Source organism: Lepidochelys kempii, chromosome 1 (assembly GCF_965140285.1).
Source record: "Lepidochelys kempii isolate rLepKem1 chromosome 1, rLepKem1.hap1, whole genome shotgun sequence".
NCBI classification, from domain to species: Eukaryota; Metazoa; Chordata; order Testudines; family Cheloniidae; genus Lepidochelys; species Lepidochelys kempii.
In genome coordinates this window covers 322,214,227-322,232,107 of record NC_136380.1, presented here as the reverse complement: position 1 = coordinate 322,232,107, position 17,881 = coordinate 322,214,227, and the positions used below count along the sequence as shown (strand labels likewise).

General features: G+C 40.1%; 1 protein-coding gene across 7 annotated transcripts in view; it reads right to left on the bottom strand.

The window, feature by feature from the left end:
- Positions 1 to 17,881, bottom strand: part of CERK (ceramide kinase) — a 74,669-nt gene that overhangs the window by 30,705 nt on the left and 26,083 nt on the right. For 5 of the 7 annotated variants that reach the window (XM_073328366.2, XM_073328361.1, XM_073328363.1 and 2 more), the window contains 3 exons: positions 15,112 to 15,237; positions 14,149 to 14,212; positions 2,193 to 2,338 (listed from right to left, as the gene is read on the bottom strand). In XM_073328366.2, coding sequence (XP_073184467.1) covers positions 2,193 to 2,338; positions 14,149 to 14,212; positions 15,112 to 15,237 — 336 coding nt within the window. The remainder of the gene's footprint in view (positions 1 to 2,192; positions 2,339 to 14,148; positions 14,213 to 15,111; positions 15,238 to 17,881) is intronic. The other 2 variants (XM_073328364.1, XM_073328367.2) reach the window with 1 other exon arrangement.

The window sequence follows — 17,881 nt, the reverse complement described above, 5'->3', positions numbered from 1 at the left end:
GTACAGTGCACAGATCTATATAAATTACTGAAAATATTAATGTATACACTATACGTATGTATCCCTTTACCAATTTCCCATCTTTATTTAGGAATAAAACATTAAGAAAAGACTCCCTGCCTTTCCCCCTATTTCCAACATTAAAAAACCAAAACAAAAAAACCACATACTTTACCAATACTTATTATATATAAAGGATTTATATTTTAAATTTGTTCTCCAGAAGAGTGTGTAACATAATTTAGAGGTTAACTTCCTTAAACATGTTCATTAAATATATTTTTCAAAATCACTATTCAGATCCAAAAGTAAAATTATGACTATATTAAGAGAATGTGTTTAATATAAAACCTTGCAAAATACAGGACAAGGATACAATGTAAATTCACATACAGCAAATGGCTGTACAGTGGACAAAATGAAAGCAAAAAGCAAACAACTCACATTTATAACAAATAGACTATAAAGGATTGTACAAGAAAAGAACTTAAGTTTAATACTGTTTTAACATCAGCGAAGATTGTTTTAAAAACAGACAGGAAAAACGATAACCCCAAATATGTACATTTAACAAATGTCAGATGGTGACAAATTGGTACGCTACAAAAGCAAAAGCATTTCAACTCCATTTTAACCTATTCCTCCCCACAAAAGTATAATTATGCCATAACCTAAACATTAGAGTTATGCTTTTTACCAGTACCTTCTTTAGATCACTAACACCATAAACAGACGAATGTTTTCAGATGAGCATGTGTCAAACCCAGAATACTTTACTCAGACAAAAAAAATCTTTACTGAAGTCAATGGAAATTTTGCCCAAGCAAAGAGTTAAGGCATGAGAAAGCAATTCAGATTTTGTTCCCATAAGTTTAATTGAGTTGCAAATGGATACAAGTGTGTCTCTTCATTAGTATTAATAGGAGGAACACATGAAAATCTCTCCACAGAGTGATTTATATAAAGCTCCTCAGATATACAGTACCTTTGTTTTACTCACTACACTATAAGACTAAATGAACAGGCGTGAGAGTTGGGTAAATAACAATTAAAATAGTAAATGAGGAAATTTAATATTTATGTTCACTAAAAATACTAAATTTCAGAATTTTTCATTATTTACCATCAGCACACTCAGTGTTTTGTTGCTTATCACGACTAACTTCAAATTTTAGTAATTTACTCAAAGGCAGTCATGTGATTGTCAACACAGGATAATTCTGTGCCTTACCTGAACAATTGTATGCCCACACTCATCTGTAGTTCTGGAGATACCCCTGAGTATTATTAATTCCAGTATTGGAAGAGGAAGCCCTCCCTCCAGCCCAGAGCACATTTTGAATGGAACCTTAGGGATCTCTTTTTTTGGCTCTATGGGTCATTAATTTTCAAGTGCCAAAGATGCTCTTTGGATTAGTTTTGGCAGTTAAATCTACTTTGTCAAAGGACTTCACTTAGGGAAAAGTTTTGAACAATGATGCTCACTAGCAGTGGTCATAATTAGCCTGAAAAGGGTGGCTATCATAGTGAATTGGAATGGACCAGCACCTCACTGAGATATTGAAGGAAGCTAGCAGCAGGGCTTCTGCAGGCATTATGACTACAGAGCAAGAAGAAGAACATAATATGCACCCCTATCTGGATCCTGTGGACTGGCTCTCCGATGGTTCTACGCTTCTTGTGACAGAAGCATTGAGATAGAAGGAGAGGCTGTGGTTTCTATCCCACAAAACGGATTTCAACACTTGCATAGTTAGCCAGTGATGAAAACAGATAGAATATTGGGCTCCTTTCGCTGTACAGAATAAAGTGTTTAGCCTCTATTCAGTGGGTTTCAACTGATAATGCTTTCAGTGAGTGTTTGTTAGTGCGAATTTATAATTTTCCCTCACCATTCCTTTTTTTATAACATTTGTATTAGCATATGTAAGCCCCAGAACACTAAACAAGAAAGCAGTTCTTAGGCGCTACAATAATAATTTTATCAGATACTTTAATTTTTGCTTCCTCCCCCTCATGTAAATTCCCTCTCCCACAAACAAGACATTGCAGCCATCACTATTTATGCTGGCTCACCAATAGCTTTATGGAGCATTACTGTTCATATTTAATTCTACAGGCAGGCCTGACTACAGAAAGTTACTACATTAATAAATAACGTAAACTGAAAGTTAACCCTTTTTCATTCTTACCAGCAGGGATTATGCCAATCCTTATATTGCACTGGACTAATGGTGCTTTGGGATTATTTTGATCTATGCCAGAATCCTTCTGTATTCTTCCAATTAGACCATGCATCACTTCACTGAACATTCCGTCCCCACCAACACAAACAATACTGCCAGAAAACACAAGTTAGAATGCATGCTAACAGTCAAAAAACACATTAAATGTTCCAATTAGCACAAACGCCACTTACAGTCATCACTTTGTTCTCCCTATTCACCTTTATGATTTATAAAAAAGGGACACAGTCAACTTAAAACATTATATTTAAAACAAACAAACAAATAAAACAAGATAGCTGCAGGAACTACAGGAGTCCCCCTGCCTCATTTTGTAACTTTACAACAATTTTCTCCTGTGTTTTTAAAATGTGCTTTTTCTTTCCCCTGTTGCTTTGTGAACAGACACAAACATTAGTGGAAACTAACTATACAAGTAAAACACTGAAACAGACTGTACACAAAAAGCCCTCAAATACAAAATTAAACAAAGTAAAAATTCCTCCCCTCTTTTTTAATTGGTATGTTTATAAATAAATTTGTAAGTTAACATATGTAGTTTCAGAAAGAAGTACGATATTTGTATTCCTTTAATATGCAATTCCATTTAATCTGTTTTTTCTATTAATTTTAAATCAACTGCTACATCACACACAATTACTATCAAAAGACATACTTTGAATCCTGAACTGAACATTTATACATTTAAAAACCATGTAAGTTTATAAAATGGTAGACAATTGGAGCCTCAAGTCTCAAAAGTACAAAGGCTTACATATTAGCTAAAGTGACTTATCCTTCTTAACGTGGCTGAATCCTGAAATCTTAAATTGTCTTGTTACACAAAAGCATAAAAGAGTTGGATAGATCAAGATGACAATTCTACAATCTGACAACAAATAGTTTTAAATGTCTTCAGAAGCAAGAGTTTGTTTTGCAAAATTAATCCAGTTTAGCTAAAGTAGCAACTATAGTTAAAGCTCAGGACGGACAGACTCAAAGTCTGTAGCCAAGAGTAACACCAGAAACAAAGTATTACATGATGGTAAATAATATCTGGTCTGTGCATAAATATTAACAAAATGCACCCCCTTAAAAATCTTAAAGGGGCACAGAGCTATAATTAAAAAAAAAATCTTCCAATGAGATGCACTATGAGAATGAGCCTAGTCAAACCTTCAGAAAATTGCATATTAAATCCCTAACATACACATACAAGCAGTAGAAAGTTATATATGAAAACAATTGGATTAGTACAATTACTCTCTAATTTGTTCAGTGTGTACTCTAACTTGCAGAACCTATTTCTATTTTGCACCCATTTCTCATGCAGAATACTCCTATTGCATATTCTGCACCATCTGTATGAAACAGACCAGTATGGGGAATAGGCACTCACAGTACAGATCAGAATAGAATTTGTTCTCACCATCATTCTCAACATACAGACCATTATGCTAATACACTTTTTCATGCTATTTGTTGATCATTTAAGCATTTAAATTCTGTCATCACTGAACTGCTGCACTTTCAAAACTGATCGAACTCTTGGCACAGAGTAGAAAAATAAGCAGTTAAGGGAAACTCCTGCATATAGACAATCCACAAGTGATATTTATCCTTTGAGAGAACCCTATTTTTGCTCCAGTACTGGAGTCACAGTCCTATAAATATATGTTAGCTTCTGCTCAATACTTGCTCTCTATGCCAAATACCTTGTTTTAAAAGAAAGATACAGTTTCTCAGTTGTATATTATTGAGCTACATTCTACCTCAAAAGAAAAAGCAGCTGCCAGTTTCTCACCTCCTTAAGTATATTCTATACCCAATCAGACCCTTGACATATTCCTGCCTCAACTCTAGATTGGATCTATGGCACTGTGAAGGCAAGGAATTGGTTTGGAAATAATGTAGGACTGAAATAACGATAATCTTATCCCGCTCTCAACTAACAGTAAGTACAAATTCAATATTGCCAGGACAAAACAGATGCCTCTCTCTTCTGAGGATAATCCCCATTGCCAATAACAGAGACCAAGAAATTCATGGTATATTACTTTGACTCAAACTGGAAGTGAATACCAGAATATCAACATGCAAAAAATGGTGCTTTAGTGAAGAGTTTTCATACCTCCAGAGCTATTGCTCATTTTAATTAAATTCTTATGAACTGTCATCCTGGGGCCTGGCTATTATGGAGATATCTGGTAGCAGTGACAATTTTTATGCTGAAGTATCTAATGAGTAGGTAATAGACATAGACAGGTTTGAAAGGTTTTTTCTAACTGGAGAAAATGTGAAATAGCTAAACAAATATTTGTGGCAGTCATGTATGCAGTGGGAACCAGAAAGGGTCAGAGGTGCAGTCAGCTTGATAACTGTCACTATTTCTTCTAAAGATCAGACCTTCACTGTACCTGAATTATCTACTGAATTACTGTAAGACAACTATTTTTGCCTTTTTTTTTGGTGTTGTTTCTTTTAGACAGTTCAGATTTTTCTCTCAGCCAGATCAAAGAAGTTCCAATTAAAAATCTAATGTTCTATCAACTTAGAGAGATCAAATGAGATATTCAGGAATAATAAAGACTACACACAGGGATATCTGGCTTTTTCTTAAGGAAGACTTTGAACAAAATACTGGGAGTGATTTTCTAGGAGGATAGGTCTTGCGCTGCATTAAGAGCTACTATATTTGGTCACTGCCACACCCTCCCAGAAAACATGAGGGAGAAAACTCATTGTGAGGATTGTTGGGTACAACATATACTAGACTACATTTTCAGAGGGTCAGTTTCCCTTTCTACAGGTGTGTAGATTTATCCCCACAACTGGCTTACAAACATGAAAACAGCACTTCAACCCACCTGTAAATTCACCCCTTTATTTTGGAGGTAAGGTAGCCATTCAGTCCATAGCTAAGGCTGAAGCTAGTTTTAAGGTACAAAACCTATTTTCAAATATCCACTCCATAACTTCTCCAAAACACACAATTTCCCTAAACTTAACATTCCTCATTTTATTGTAGAGTAGAATTTTTCTGGGAAGTCAGAAAAGGAGTTTAAAAATTTGTGGTGTTGAAATTTTTTTCCTGTTGCCATCGTAAAAATTATTCAGTATTTTGGTTCATCTCTCCAAAATGGCTTTTCCGAGAAATCACGGGTTTTGTTTTATTTTTCTGGGCTTCCTCAAGAGAAATATATTAGTATTCTGATGGAGTGATGACTGGTGGTAGTAGTAGTAGAAGAGTTTAAAAATATACAGTGCTTGTGATAGGATGCATATAGTTCACACTAACATTGAAGTGGAAGAGAGGGACAGGAGAAGCAGAGTCTTTTATCCATGTTAAACTTTACAGGGGAAATTTTCAAAAGAGCCTAAGGGATTGAGGATTTGTATTCTAAACTATCCTCCTTAATGCTTTCCTTTTCTAGATATAGAACTTAAATACTAAAAATTTGTGACATAACTACTTTTGGCTAAAAGATATGTTCTTTAGTACTGGAAATCAAAATCCAGTCCAATGATTGGCATACCAATATGGCAGTGATGGAAAGGATCTCCAATCATAATAAAAATGATAAGTTCATTGATATATGGGTAGACTCTATAGAAACAGTGGAATACGTTGGTAGGCCATGTTATGACTCCTCCTTCCCTCTCCCTTTCTTCTCTAGATTGTTTCTTTCCCTCAGTCACCTCTATTTTTATTACCTTTACCAATCTAACTTTTACACACAAAATTAAATACAAACGATAGAAGTCTGATCCTCTGTATGCTAACTTTCACCATAGTGTTTGGGTCATTTTAAATTATAATGCTTTACATAAATATTCAATTAAAATGGGGGGAAAAAAGACCAGAAATGGTTACTTACTGTAACTGTGGTTCTCTGAGATGTGATGCAGACATATATTCCACTTAGGTGTGTGCGCACCCAGTGTGTCAGAGCCCGAGCCTTTTGCCTAGCAGTACCTGTAAAGGGGCGGTGCTCGTGCCTCGGAGCTGTGGCCCCTCCTCTGGCTATGTGAGGCAGCGCTGCCCCGATTCCCCCCTCCACCCGCTCAATTCCTTTCCACTGACAACCCATGAGAGGAGATTCCAAGGTAGAGGGGATGGAGAGTGGGTCAGGAAATACATGTCAAAGAACCAGTTACAGTAAGTAACCAACCATTTCTTCTTCTTCAAGTAGATGCAGATGAATATTCCACTTAGGTCACTCGCGAATAGTACACCAAACCGGAGGCGGGACTCGAAGTCTGCTGCAATAGGGATTACGGAACTGCCCTTCCAAGACCTGCATCCAGTCTGGAAGCTGCAGTAATAGCATAATGATCCATAAATGTATGTATCGACAACCACGTGGCTTCCCTGCAAACGTCCAGTACGGAAATGTCACGATCAACATCACTTGTGGCTTCGTAGAGTGAGCCCGTATCTGCTGAAGACGTGCAGTGAAAAGTATTTCATATGCAGCCTTGATACAGGATGTTATCCATCTAGAGATGGTCTGTGCAGAGATTGCTTGTCCCTTCATGTGGTCCGAACAGGCAAGGTAAAACATGCAACAGTTTAGTCCCGTCTATACATAGGGATTGGATATATTGGAATTAGAAAAGGTTCAGAAAAGGGCAACTAAAATAATTAGGGGTATGGAACAGCTTCCGTATGAGGAGAGATTGAAAAGACTGGGACTTTTCAGCTTGGAAAAGAGACGGCTAAGGGGAGATACGATTGAGGTCTATAAAATCATGACCGGTGTACAGAAGGAAGTGTTGTTTACTACTTCTCATAACACAAGAACTAGGGGTCACCAAATGAAATTAATAGTCAGCAGGTTTAAAACAAATAAAGGAAGTATTTCTTCAAACAACACACAGTCAACCTGTGAAACTCCTTGCCAGAGGATGTTGTGAAGGCCAAGACCATAACAGGGTTCAAAAAAGAACTAGATAAATTCATGGAGGATAGGCCCATCAATGACTATGAAACAGGATGCGCAGGAATGGTGTCCCTAGCCTCTATTTCCCAGAAGCTGGGAATGAGTGACCAGAAATGGATCACTTGATGATTACCTGTTCTGTTCATTCCCTCTGGGGCACCTGGCACTGGCCACTGTTGGAAGACAGGATACTGGGCTAGATGGACCTTTGGTCTGACCCAGTAGGGCCATTCTTATGTCTATATAAAAGGCTAGACATTGCCTGTTATCAAGTATGGAGGTGTTGATCTTCTGGGGGAAGAGTGCAGCTTAGGGAAAAACACTGGTAAATACGCAGCCTAATTCAGATAAAACAGAAACCACCTTGGATAAAAACATTGGGTGTGGGTCACAGCGTTACCTTGTTCTTGGAGAACTGTGTGAAAAGCAACTCAGCCACCACAGCCTGCAACTCGCACACTCTTCTTGCCAAAAGGATGGTTATCAGGAACGTGGTTTTCTGAGACAGGATAGGATACAATGGACTTGAACAGAGGGCCCATCAGAGCAACCAGAACCATGTTTAGATCCCACAATGGACGGGTTCTCAGACCAGAGGATGCAAGTGGACAAGCCCCTTCAGAAATCTTGTCACTATGGTATTAGAAAAAAACCTGACTTCCCTTGAATTGGGGGATAGAATACTGATATTGCTGCCAAACGCGCTCTCAGTGAACTGAGCACAAGTCCAGATTTCTGAAGATGTAACAAATATCACAAGATGTACTGGGTGGAGGCCTCTGTCAGGTGGGTCCCATGGGCCACACTGAGAACCTGTTCCATTTCACTAAGTAGGCCATCCTAGTGGAGGACTTCCCATTGTTGAGTAGCACTTGTTGGACAGGTTCCAAGCACTATTCTTCCTCATTTACCCATGCAACAGCCATACCATGAGGTGCAGGGAGCTGACTGCAGGATGGAGGGTGTGGCTCTGGTTCTAAGTGAACAGGTCAGGATGGAGAGGAAACAATATGAGACATTTTCTTGGAGGAACTCTACATGGATGCGCAGTGAAAAAGGTTCTTGTACACCTTAAAAATCCTTTGGAGCAGAAGAAGATGAACCAAGCAGCTCAGCATCATCCAGCAATGAGGACTAAGGGAGGAAGGACTCAACCTCCATGGGGAGGAAGACCTCTAATGCCCAGGCTTGCGGTTGATCCAAAGCCATCACTGTCAACCTGGTGGGTGACTGGCTTTGAATGGGATGAAGAATGGGATCTCCATGAACAAGTAGCATCCCACTGAGTTCAAGGCCACTGAAACGGGTAGGGCATTGGTGGCCAATAGGGGGCTGAGACAGGGACCTCCACCATGGCCAGAGCACACACGCCAACCCTGGAAGCTGTACTGGTCCACTGGCAGCCCCCAGAGTTAATCAGGTGACAGGGAGTGGGAGGATGATGACTCCGACTCTGAATCGGAGCCTCAGGATCTCAGCAACATTGGTGGAGTGACACCAAAGGGAGCCAATCGGCAGTCTGATTCATCCATCACCTAGAAAGTGGCAGAAATTAGCACTCCTGATGTGGCAGTACCAAGCATGCTGATGGCACAGGTAGTGTTGGTCCAAACATAGGTGACAACTCCATGGGTGCTCCGGGGCTCAAGCACCCACAGAAAAAACAATAGTGGGTGCTCAGCACCCAGGAGCCAGAGTTTGAGTGTGGAATGTGATGAGTTCTCTGCTGCTACAACTTCTGCTCTTGGGGAAGGGAGTTTATAAACAGAGGCAGGGTGATTAAGATAACAAAAGGCTTGTTATTAAATTAAATAAAGGATCTTTAGATGACCCTGAAAGCATGATCAGGCACTCCAGTTAAAAGAGAGGAAACAAAGGGCAGGAATAAATGGTCCATTTTCAGAATGGAGAAAAAGTAAATAGTGGTGTCCTACAGGAGCTTGTACTGAGCCCAGTGCTATTCAACATATTCATAAATAATCTGCAAAAAGGGGTAAACAGTGAGGTGGCAAAGTTTGCAGATGATACAAAATAACTCAAGATCGTTAAGTCCAAAGCAGACTGCAAAGCGTTACAAAGGAGTCACATAAAACTGGGTGACTTGGCAACAAAATGGCAGATGAAATTCCATGTTAAATGCAAAGTAATGCACATGGCAAAACATAATCCCAACTATACATACAAAATGATGGTGCCTAAATTAGCTGTTATCCATCAAGAGAAAGATCTTGGAGCCATTTGCAGTACTCTGGAAACATTATGTTTCCAGAGTACTGCAAATTTATAAGAATCCTTCTCACCATGTCTGTATCATCCTGAACTCATTCTCCAACTTCAGAAGATTTAAAAATTATCTCCAGTCATCAATGGGAGAGCCACAACTGAATAATGTAGCTGTCCTTAACGTGCATCAAGACAATACCAGGGAATTAGATGTAAATAAGATTGCTGACAGTTTCATCCAGAAAGCTACAATGAGACATAATGTCTTTAAACTGGGACATTAGTGAAGACAGCTTGTAAGTGATTGCAATGATTTTAATATACTGTAATTTATGATAATGTATTTATGTAATTCATAAGAATTGAATTATTAAAATAGTAAAGATATCAATGACACATTCAATAACTAGAATATGGAAGAAGTGTATAAATATGGAGAAAATAACCTCTCCCCAAAACTGGCAGAGTGCCCCCTTCCACTCCCCCCGCCCCACACTCCTCTTCAAAAGCACACACTGGCAAAAACAAAAGTCAGTGCCTATAGGTCCAAGTGCAAACAGCAGTACCAGAGCGAATCGACATCAAGGATGGTGAAAGCCACCAGTGGAGAATCTGCAGTGTCAAATGCAGCAGGGCTGAAGACAGTCCTGTTGCAGAGGTCCCCTGTACCAATTCTGGTACCAGCTCCATCCTCACCACGGGGAGGGGAACGTCTGGATGCCTGCCAACAGACACGAGGGTTCAGCAGTTCACTCCATCGGAGGGGCTATACGTGGCACAGCCCTGGGAAAGTCCTGGACTAACAGGGAGGTCTAGACCAAAAGGCAGAGGTCGTCTGCGGCTGCCTCGTATGCTGATGACATGGACATGGTACCAGCATCTCCCTCATCAGTACTGGACTCAACAGATACCCGGAGTCTGAACCAGAGTTGATGGTACAGGGTTTCTACCCTTCGCATTTGGTACCAGGGAAGGGTCAGAAGTATCCATGCCATTCTGTGCGCCAGAACCAGTGCATGCTTTTCCTGGGGGAGGCAGAGGAGCTGCCCCACGATCTGGGGCAGTCATGATTGGTCTTATAAGACCTCTTCCTCAGTGCTGGCAACAGAACAGCTCCTCTGACTCTTTGGAGATGCGCCTGTCCTGGAATGAGAAGCGGCAATGCTCTCCAAGCCCAAGGGTGATTTTTGGCCTGAGGAGGGCCTCAGTACCGGATCAGGCTGCCTGGCCTGTACTAGTAGGTGCTGCATGAGGCGGAGGTCCCATGTCACCTGAGTCCACTTCTTGAATGACCTACAGATCGAACAACACTTTTCAAGTTGGGCCTTGCCAAGGCAAAGCAAGCACTATGTGTGGGAGTAACTATTGGGGATCACTCCTCCACATAAAGGACAATGTTTAAACCCCGGTGAGGGAATCACTGGGACCACTATCCACTGACTACTAACTAAAGACATACAATCAACTAGACAAAGACTAAATGTGAGACTACAACCACACAGAGCTCAGACTCCAGCCACAGGTGGTGAGAAGGAACTGAGGGGCGTCAGGGTGGTGCTGCCGCAGCACATAGCCAAGGAAGTGGCCACAACCACAAGCCGTTAGCACCTCCTCTCTACAGATACTGCTAAGCAAAAGTCTCTGGCTCCAGCGCGCTGGATACACACACATCTAAGTGGAATACACATCTGCATCTACTTGAAGCGGAATTTTTAGTACCCATTTAAAAAGCCAAACTGGGCAATTCAAAAACAGCAGCACTTTGTTAAAGAGCAACGTAAGGACAAGTTTTGGTGGAGTGCTGCCAATATTCAATATTAATGTTCTTTACAATGTTCTTGCATGGTCTGAATACATTTCCATTAAACCATAATACCAAATAATCCACGTATTTCATACCACCAAACAGATCGATCATTCCAATTCTATTTAAAAATATATTTTCATTTCCCCAACACACCACACTGTAAGAAAACAGAATTCTGATATAATTGAATATCACCCCTTTTGAATTCTATACATTTAATACAAAGTCAACAGCAGTGTTCCCTCTAATTTTTCCCACCCATGTGCGGAATGAATTTTGTTATGTGCACCAATATGGAGGTGATATATGACACATCACCTTCATATTGGTGCACATAAAATTCATGTGGTTGCGTGGGGCTGAGGGCTCTGGCTGGGGGTTCAGGCCCTGGGGTGTGGCAGAAGGTTGCAGTGTGGGGGGATGAGGGCTCTGACTGAGGGTGCAGGCTCTGGGGTGGGGCTGGGGATGAGGGGCTCAGGGCTGGGGCAGAGGATTGGGGTGCAGGAGGGTGAGGGCTGAGGATGAGGGATTTCAGGTGCAGTGGGGCTCCCTGGGGCTACGGTGGGAAGAGAGGACTCCCCCCAGCTCTCGCTCTCCCCACACAGTAGCACCTGGGCTGAGTGGGAGAGGTGCCTCTCCCCGGGCCAGGTCACCTGGCCCACTCAGGTCTGGGGCTGGGCTGGGTTGGGGCTGTGGGAGAGGTTCCGCAGCAGGTCTGGGGCTTGGGGAGAAGCATCTCTTCCTACTGCAGCCCTGAGCACCTGCACGGTGTTTAATAGGCAGCTGCGTGGCTGTGCAGCTTAGAGGGAATTTAGGACACCAGTATACATCCAAAAGCATAATCCCCAACTACAGAACAAGTCAGGAGCAAAATTAAAATGGAGTGGTGGCTAAATCAGGTGAGGTGTACCTACTGGTAAAGGATTACTTGGCAATGGGGAAAAAGTGACTGGATCCTGTAATTATTCATTGCCAGACTTTTTAAAGTTTTAGCTTTTAAAACAAAGTACAGAAATTTGGAATGAAGTGTAATATTGAGTGGTGGTTGAACTCTGCTGAAACGTGCTTATGACTGTATCTGGTTTTAGGCCCTGATTCACAAAAAACTTAAGCATGTGCTAATTGAATTGGGGCCTTAATTTAAGTGTTTTAGTGTGTTTATTTGGTACATAAAACTATAGACTAACTTAGCATATAAAGTTCACGTAAGTGTAAGAGGAGGTTATTTACCTGTAACTGGAGGTTCTTCGAGATAGGAACCACACATCTGTACTCCACTGCGGATTTATGCATGTGCACCATGTGTCCGGAGCCAGAGAATTTGAAAGTAGCATCCGTTGGTCTGCACATGCACCCTGGCTCACACCTCATGCCTCCGATTGAGTTGATAAAGAGCAAGGCGGACTGACCACCTTTCCAGTTCCTTTTACACCACAAATAATAGAAGACCTGAAGCAGAGGGGAAGGAGGGCTGGTTGTGGAATACAGCTAGGGACCATACATCTCGAAGAATCTTCAGTTACATGTAACTAACCACTTCTTCTTCTTCGAGTGATGGAATACAATAGGGACCACTCTAGTTGACTGACAAGCATTACCTAAGGAAGAGGACGGTGTGGACAGTAGGGTTGAGCAGAGATCCACCATCCCAAAGGAGGCATCAGCAGCAGAGGCTTGCATCAGGGCATAATGCCTTGCAAACGTGTAAATGGAACTCCACATGGCCACTTTACAGGTGTCCAGGAAGGGTATGTCCTGAAGAGACTTTAGTTGTAGCTTGCGCTCTAGTGGAATGAGCTCTTACCCCTGGGAGGCCCCGGTGTTCAAGAGTTGATGGAGAGTAGAATGTAGCCAGATATCTATTTGGAGATTCTCTTGGTGGAGATGGCATGGCATGCTCTCTAACCCTCTCTGCAACGGTGACAAACAGTCTTGGGGATTTTCTGATTAGTTTTGTTCTCTGCAGATAAAAGGCCAAGGCTTGTCAAACAGCAAGGAAGTGGAGTCTTCGTTCTTCTACAGAAGTGTGAAGTTTTAGGATAAAAACAGGTAAGTGAATGGTCTGGTTAAAGTGAAATTCCAAAACTACTTCGGGGTGAATTTGGGGTGTAGATGTAAAGAAACCTGATGTTTATGGAACACTGTGCATGGAGGGTCTGCCATCATTGCTCCCAGTTCACCAACCCTTCTCACTCACATGACAGCTATCAGAAAGGCAACCTTCATGGAAAGGAGGGACATGGAACAAGTAGCTAAAAGCTCAAAGTGGGGCCTTGTCAGTACTAAAGGAACAAGATTCAGGTCTCACTGGGGTGGAATCTTCTGAGTAGGCAGAAAGGTCCTTATTAAGTCTTTCCAGAATCTATTGATTAGAGGATGTACGATAATCAAGTAGCCTGAAGCAGGTAGATGGTATGGACTGACCACTGCTAAGTAAACTCCTAAGGAGCTGATGGATAGACCCGACATTTTCAAAGACAAGATATAGTCTAAGATGAGAGGCTGTGGACACGAAGGATTCCAACCTGGACCATACGACTGTGAGAAGGAAGTGGAGAGGAAGTCAGTCCACCCCGCCTTTAACACCTCGGTTGGAGGCATGAGGTGAGCCAGTGCACATGCACAGACCAACGGACACTACTTCCAAATTCTCTGGCTCTGGGTGCATGGTGCACATGCGTAATCCCACCATGGAATACAACAGGGACCACCATTCAAAGAAGAATATTAATTCAGGGGGTTAACTGGACTCCCCTGAAACAGTCTATTTTTGCCTTTGAGAATAAATCCATATTCAGGTGCAGGAAACGGACGCCTGTTTTGAAATGCTGTTTATTACAATGATCTCATCATCAAAGTTATCACATTACCATAAACTATCTTGTTACAATAGTCTCTTCTCCAGAAATTAAGCTACATATGCCAGGAAAAATCAAATCAAATCACTTACCCATCATACTTGTAGATATTAACTTCTAATAAGTTATCCTTAGCATGGTTAGCATGTTCAGTTACTATGGAGAACAAACAAACACACTTATTCACTCAAGCCTTCCTATTAAGCTAAGTTTCATAAACTTATCAAGTAATGTTTCATAAGTTCCATAAACAAAACCAAATGAATGTGGCTGTCAAGCAGAAAACAAGAGACAAGGTAGTGAGGCAATATCTTTTATTGGACCAACTTCTGTTGGTGAGAGGTCCAATAAAAGATAGAGAGACAGGGTGGGTGAGAGAATATCTTTTACTGGACCTTTCACCAACAAAAGTTGGTCCAATAAAAGATATTCCCTCACTCACCCTGTCTCTCTAACATCCTGAGACCAACACACCTACAACTACATTACATACAAGCAGAAAACAAAACCATTACAATGTCTCGGTTTACCAAAATGTTTCATTTTAATGGATTTTACAACAAGGAAACAAATGAGAAATGCATGTACTACATACGAGGAAAATTCTTTGTTGAGAAAACAAAAAAATTAAATGTAAATGTAAGTGTCACATACATGTATTTTTCACTGTGAGTCGCTGTAACATTTAAAGTAATTATTTCATCAGGGTAACTACCTATGCAGTTTTAAATGGCAAGTTTTATTTATTTATTTATTTTAAGTGGAAAAAGAAGGATATATGTTTTATAAATTAAGAGCTTAAATAGCTTGGATGCATCACTACCTACAAAATGGTCACTGAAATAAAATGGTACATTGCTACATCACCCTCATTTGTGAATTGCAGGGCTATAGCTAAATTAGCTAGAAATCAGTTACTGTTCCATTTCATGCACTTATTAATGCAGAAAGCAGAATTCTAAAAAGACATTTTCTTAAGCTGTAAGGAAGAGTTGCTTTAAAGATTTCATTTTATATTTAATGAGAGATTGAAGTAAAATATTAACATTACTCACTAATAACATCTGTAGAGATGGAAGCTAGACTAAACAATGGAGCCACTTTTTGTTCATAGATCCTCTTCCCTTGCCGTTTTCCTCCATATGGATTAATATATACTAGCAGTTGCTTTGGTCTAGATTCTGGGGGAGGAGAGGGGAAACAAACACACCACATTGTTAGGCACTTGAGTATAAAAACAAGCCAGTTTTGATAAATGTATTTTTTAATTCTAAGTTATTACATTTAAATACATACTCTTATAAAATATTTTGTTAGTGAACAGAGGCAATTTGAATAAAAGATTTTATTAAAACTCCTTAGTGTGAGGATTAAATGGGTTCCTTATTATATGGAAAGAGCAGCAGAAAGTTCATATTACTTTCAGGCAGTTCTGCATTCACCTTGCCTTTCCACTAAATGAAATGACAATGGCATCAGAGCTACCAATAAGATACAAGCTAAGGTGGCAACTGGAAAGAGGCATATTATCTTCTTCTTGGAAAAAATGAGCATAGTAACTGTATGCATCCTGTGGGTGAGATGAATACAGAAATATGTCTGTACAGAAGGTATTTTATGAATAGAATTCTAGAAAATAGCTTTTGTAACAGGCAATTGAATGATCCTTCATGTGATAGAAAAGTGGTAAGTATATTTTGTAAAAGCATATTCTGAACTGCGGGAAACTGCTCTGAAGATCTGAACTCAATATAATGTAAGAATATCTACCATTACTGTCTGAAGTCTGGCTGAAAGGACTTCAGTTTGACCCCAAAGTCAGTCGAGTCAAGGAACCAAAAACACCTATCACAACAGGGCTATTCAACTAGACACCTTAAATGAGAATGCTTTCCACTGCTAGAGGGTCTTAGGATATATCTGTGCTTTGATAACATTAATTAATTAAGATTCAAAGTTTTTCTATGGAGGTACTGATTATTATCCCTATTTAAAAAGGTAAGATTAACGAAAAGAGACATTAGTAAACTGGCCAAGAGCTAAGTGGAAATCTGCGATTGAAACAGAAATAGAATCTAGATCTCATGACAGACCTTCAACCACATTGTCCCTTTCTAAAACCGTTGGTAACCTAAGGCCAGTTAGCCCAAATTTTGAGACTCAAGGTGAGATGCTTTTCACAGCTTCGTATGTTTCAAACAAACAACCAACCAACCAACACAGGACTGACTGAAAATTCCAAAATTTAAATCTTTGAGGAAAACACAAACAAATTTTTGAAAAAAAAAATTCACAGAAAATTCCTATATTTTGACCAGCTTCATCACAAATATCATCTGCACTGGAACATGGTGAAAAGCACCAGGTTGGCTGAATTAAGACAACTTTGAAAGGAATATAAGATAAATACTGAATGTATCACCTAGGTCTTTGCAAAGAATCAAGGCTATCCGTATTATAGTAACATGGTTTCATATATAGCCAAATTGGACATTGCATAGACAAGACTTTTTTCCAGCACTGGCTGTATATTGCAACTCATTCACTAGTCCCTGGAATCAGTCCTGCAAACCTAATGTTCAATTCATTCTTCAGCATCACAGAATAGTGTTACAGGCTGTACCAGAGAGATATTTATGCAAACACCTTTTTACACAAAGATATGTCCTGTGTGATTATTCAGAGACAAAACTAAAAAAAAAAAAAAAAGAGAGAGAAAGAAAGAAACTGGATTATACTCCTTTTTCTGCATCACCATGGTTTACTAAATTTCAGACACTTACACATGAGCAAATCCATTGTAACTGTTGGAGTTGCACATACGTTGCTGAAGGCACAATCTAAACACAAAGCTGCAGAAATAATTTTGAGCCCAGTCTGCCCAGCAGAGCTTTTATTAATGGTGATATTGCATGAGAAGAAAAGCACCCAGCTTGACATTCAGAGCTGGCTGACCATAGCATTTATTTTTAAACTGAGTACATTTAATACAGAAATTATTTAGACAAACGAGGAAATCCTAAAGTGCAATTTTTACAAAAGACATTCTGATAAAATTATGATTTCAGATGTGCTTGTCCTCAATACCAGAAAAGGCACACTAGCTTCTCTCTCAGACACCTATTCCAGAAGTGCAGATTTAAAACTGTATAATTCACTCTCTTGGTCCAACCACAAAAAGGGCAAGTTCACCTTTCTCAACGTCTCTAGCATAGTATTGAATGTAATCTGATAAATTAGTATTTTATTAGAGCAATGTCCATTGGCCCTGATCAAGATTGGGGCCCTGATTTCATGTCTTAGATGCAAAATTTCACCACTGTGTAGATGTGGCAAGATAGAGGAAGATATCCTGAAGAGCTTATCAGTATGTGTTATACCTGAGAGGAAAGTTGCACCTCTTAACTCAGTAAGGAAATTTTCCAGACGATATCAAATCATACATATTCATATGTGTGGCCATACACAGAGATCCCATAAGCCTTAAGCAAACTATTGGGCTCAACACTGGGGTAACTAGGTGAAATTCTCTGTCCTGTGTCATAGGAGGTCAGACTAGATGAGCCAATGGTCCCTTCTGACCTCAAAATCGATGAAACCAAAGGGTTCACATAATCAAGCTTCTGGACAGCTCACTGATAAGGACCAGAATAACATTAAAACCATTGAACAATAATTCCCTCTAGCTTATTTTTAAAAGTAGTTTTAAGCAACATTAAGATTCTGAACAAATACCCAAGGCAAGCAATTCCCAGTTAAGGCAAACGCCTAGTCACAATAGGTGCAGAATAGGAAAACTGAGTGAGGATTGTGTCTCTTTGGTCT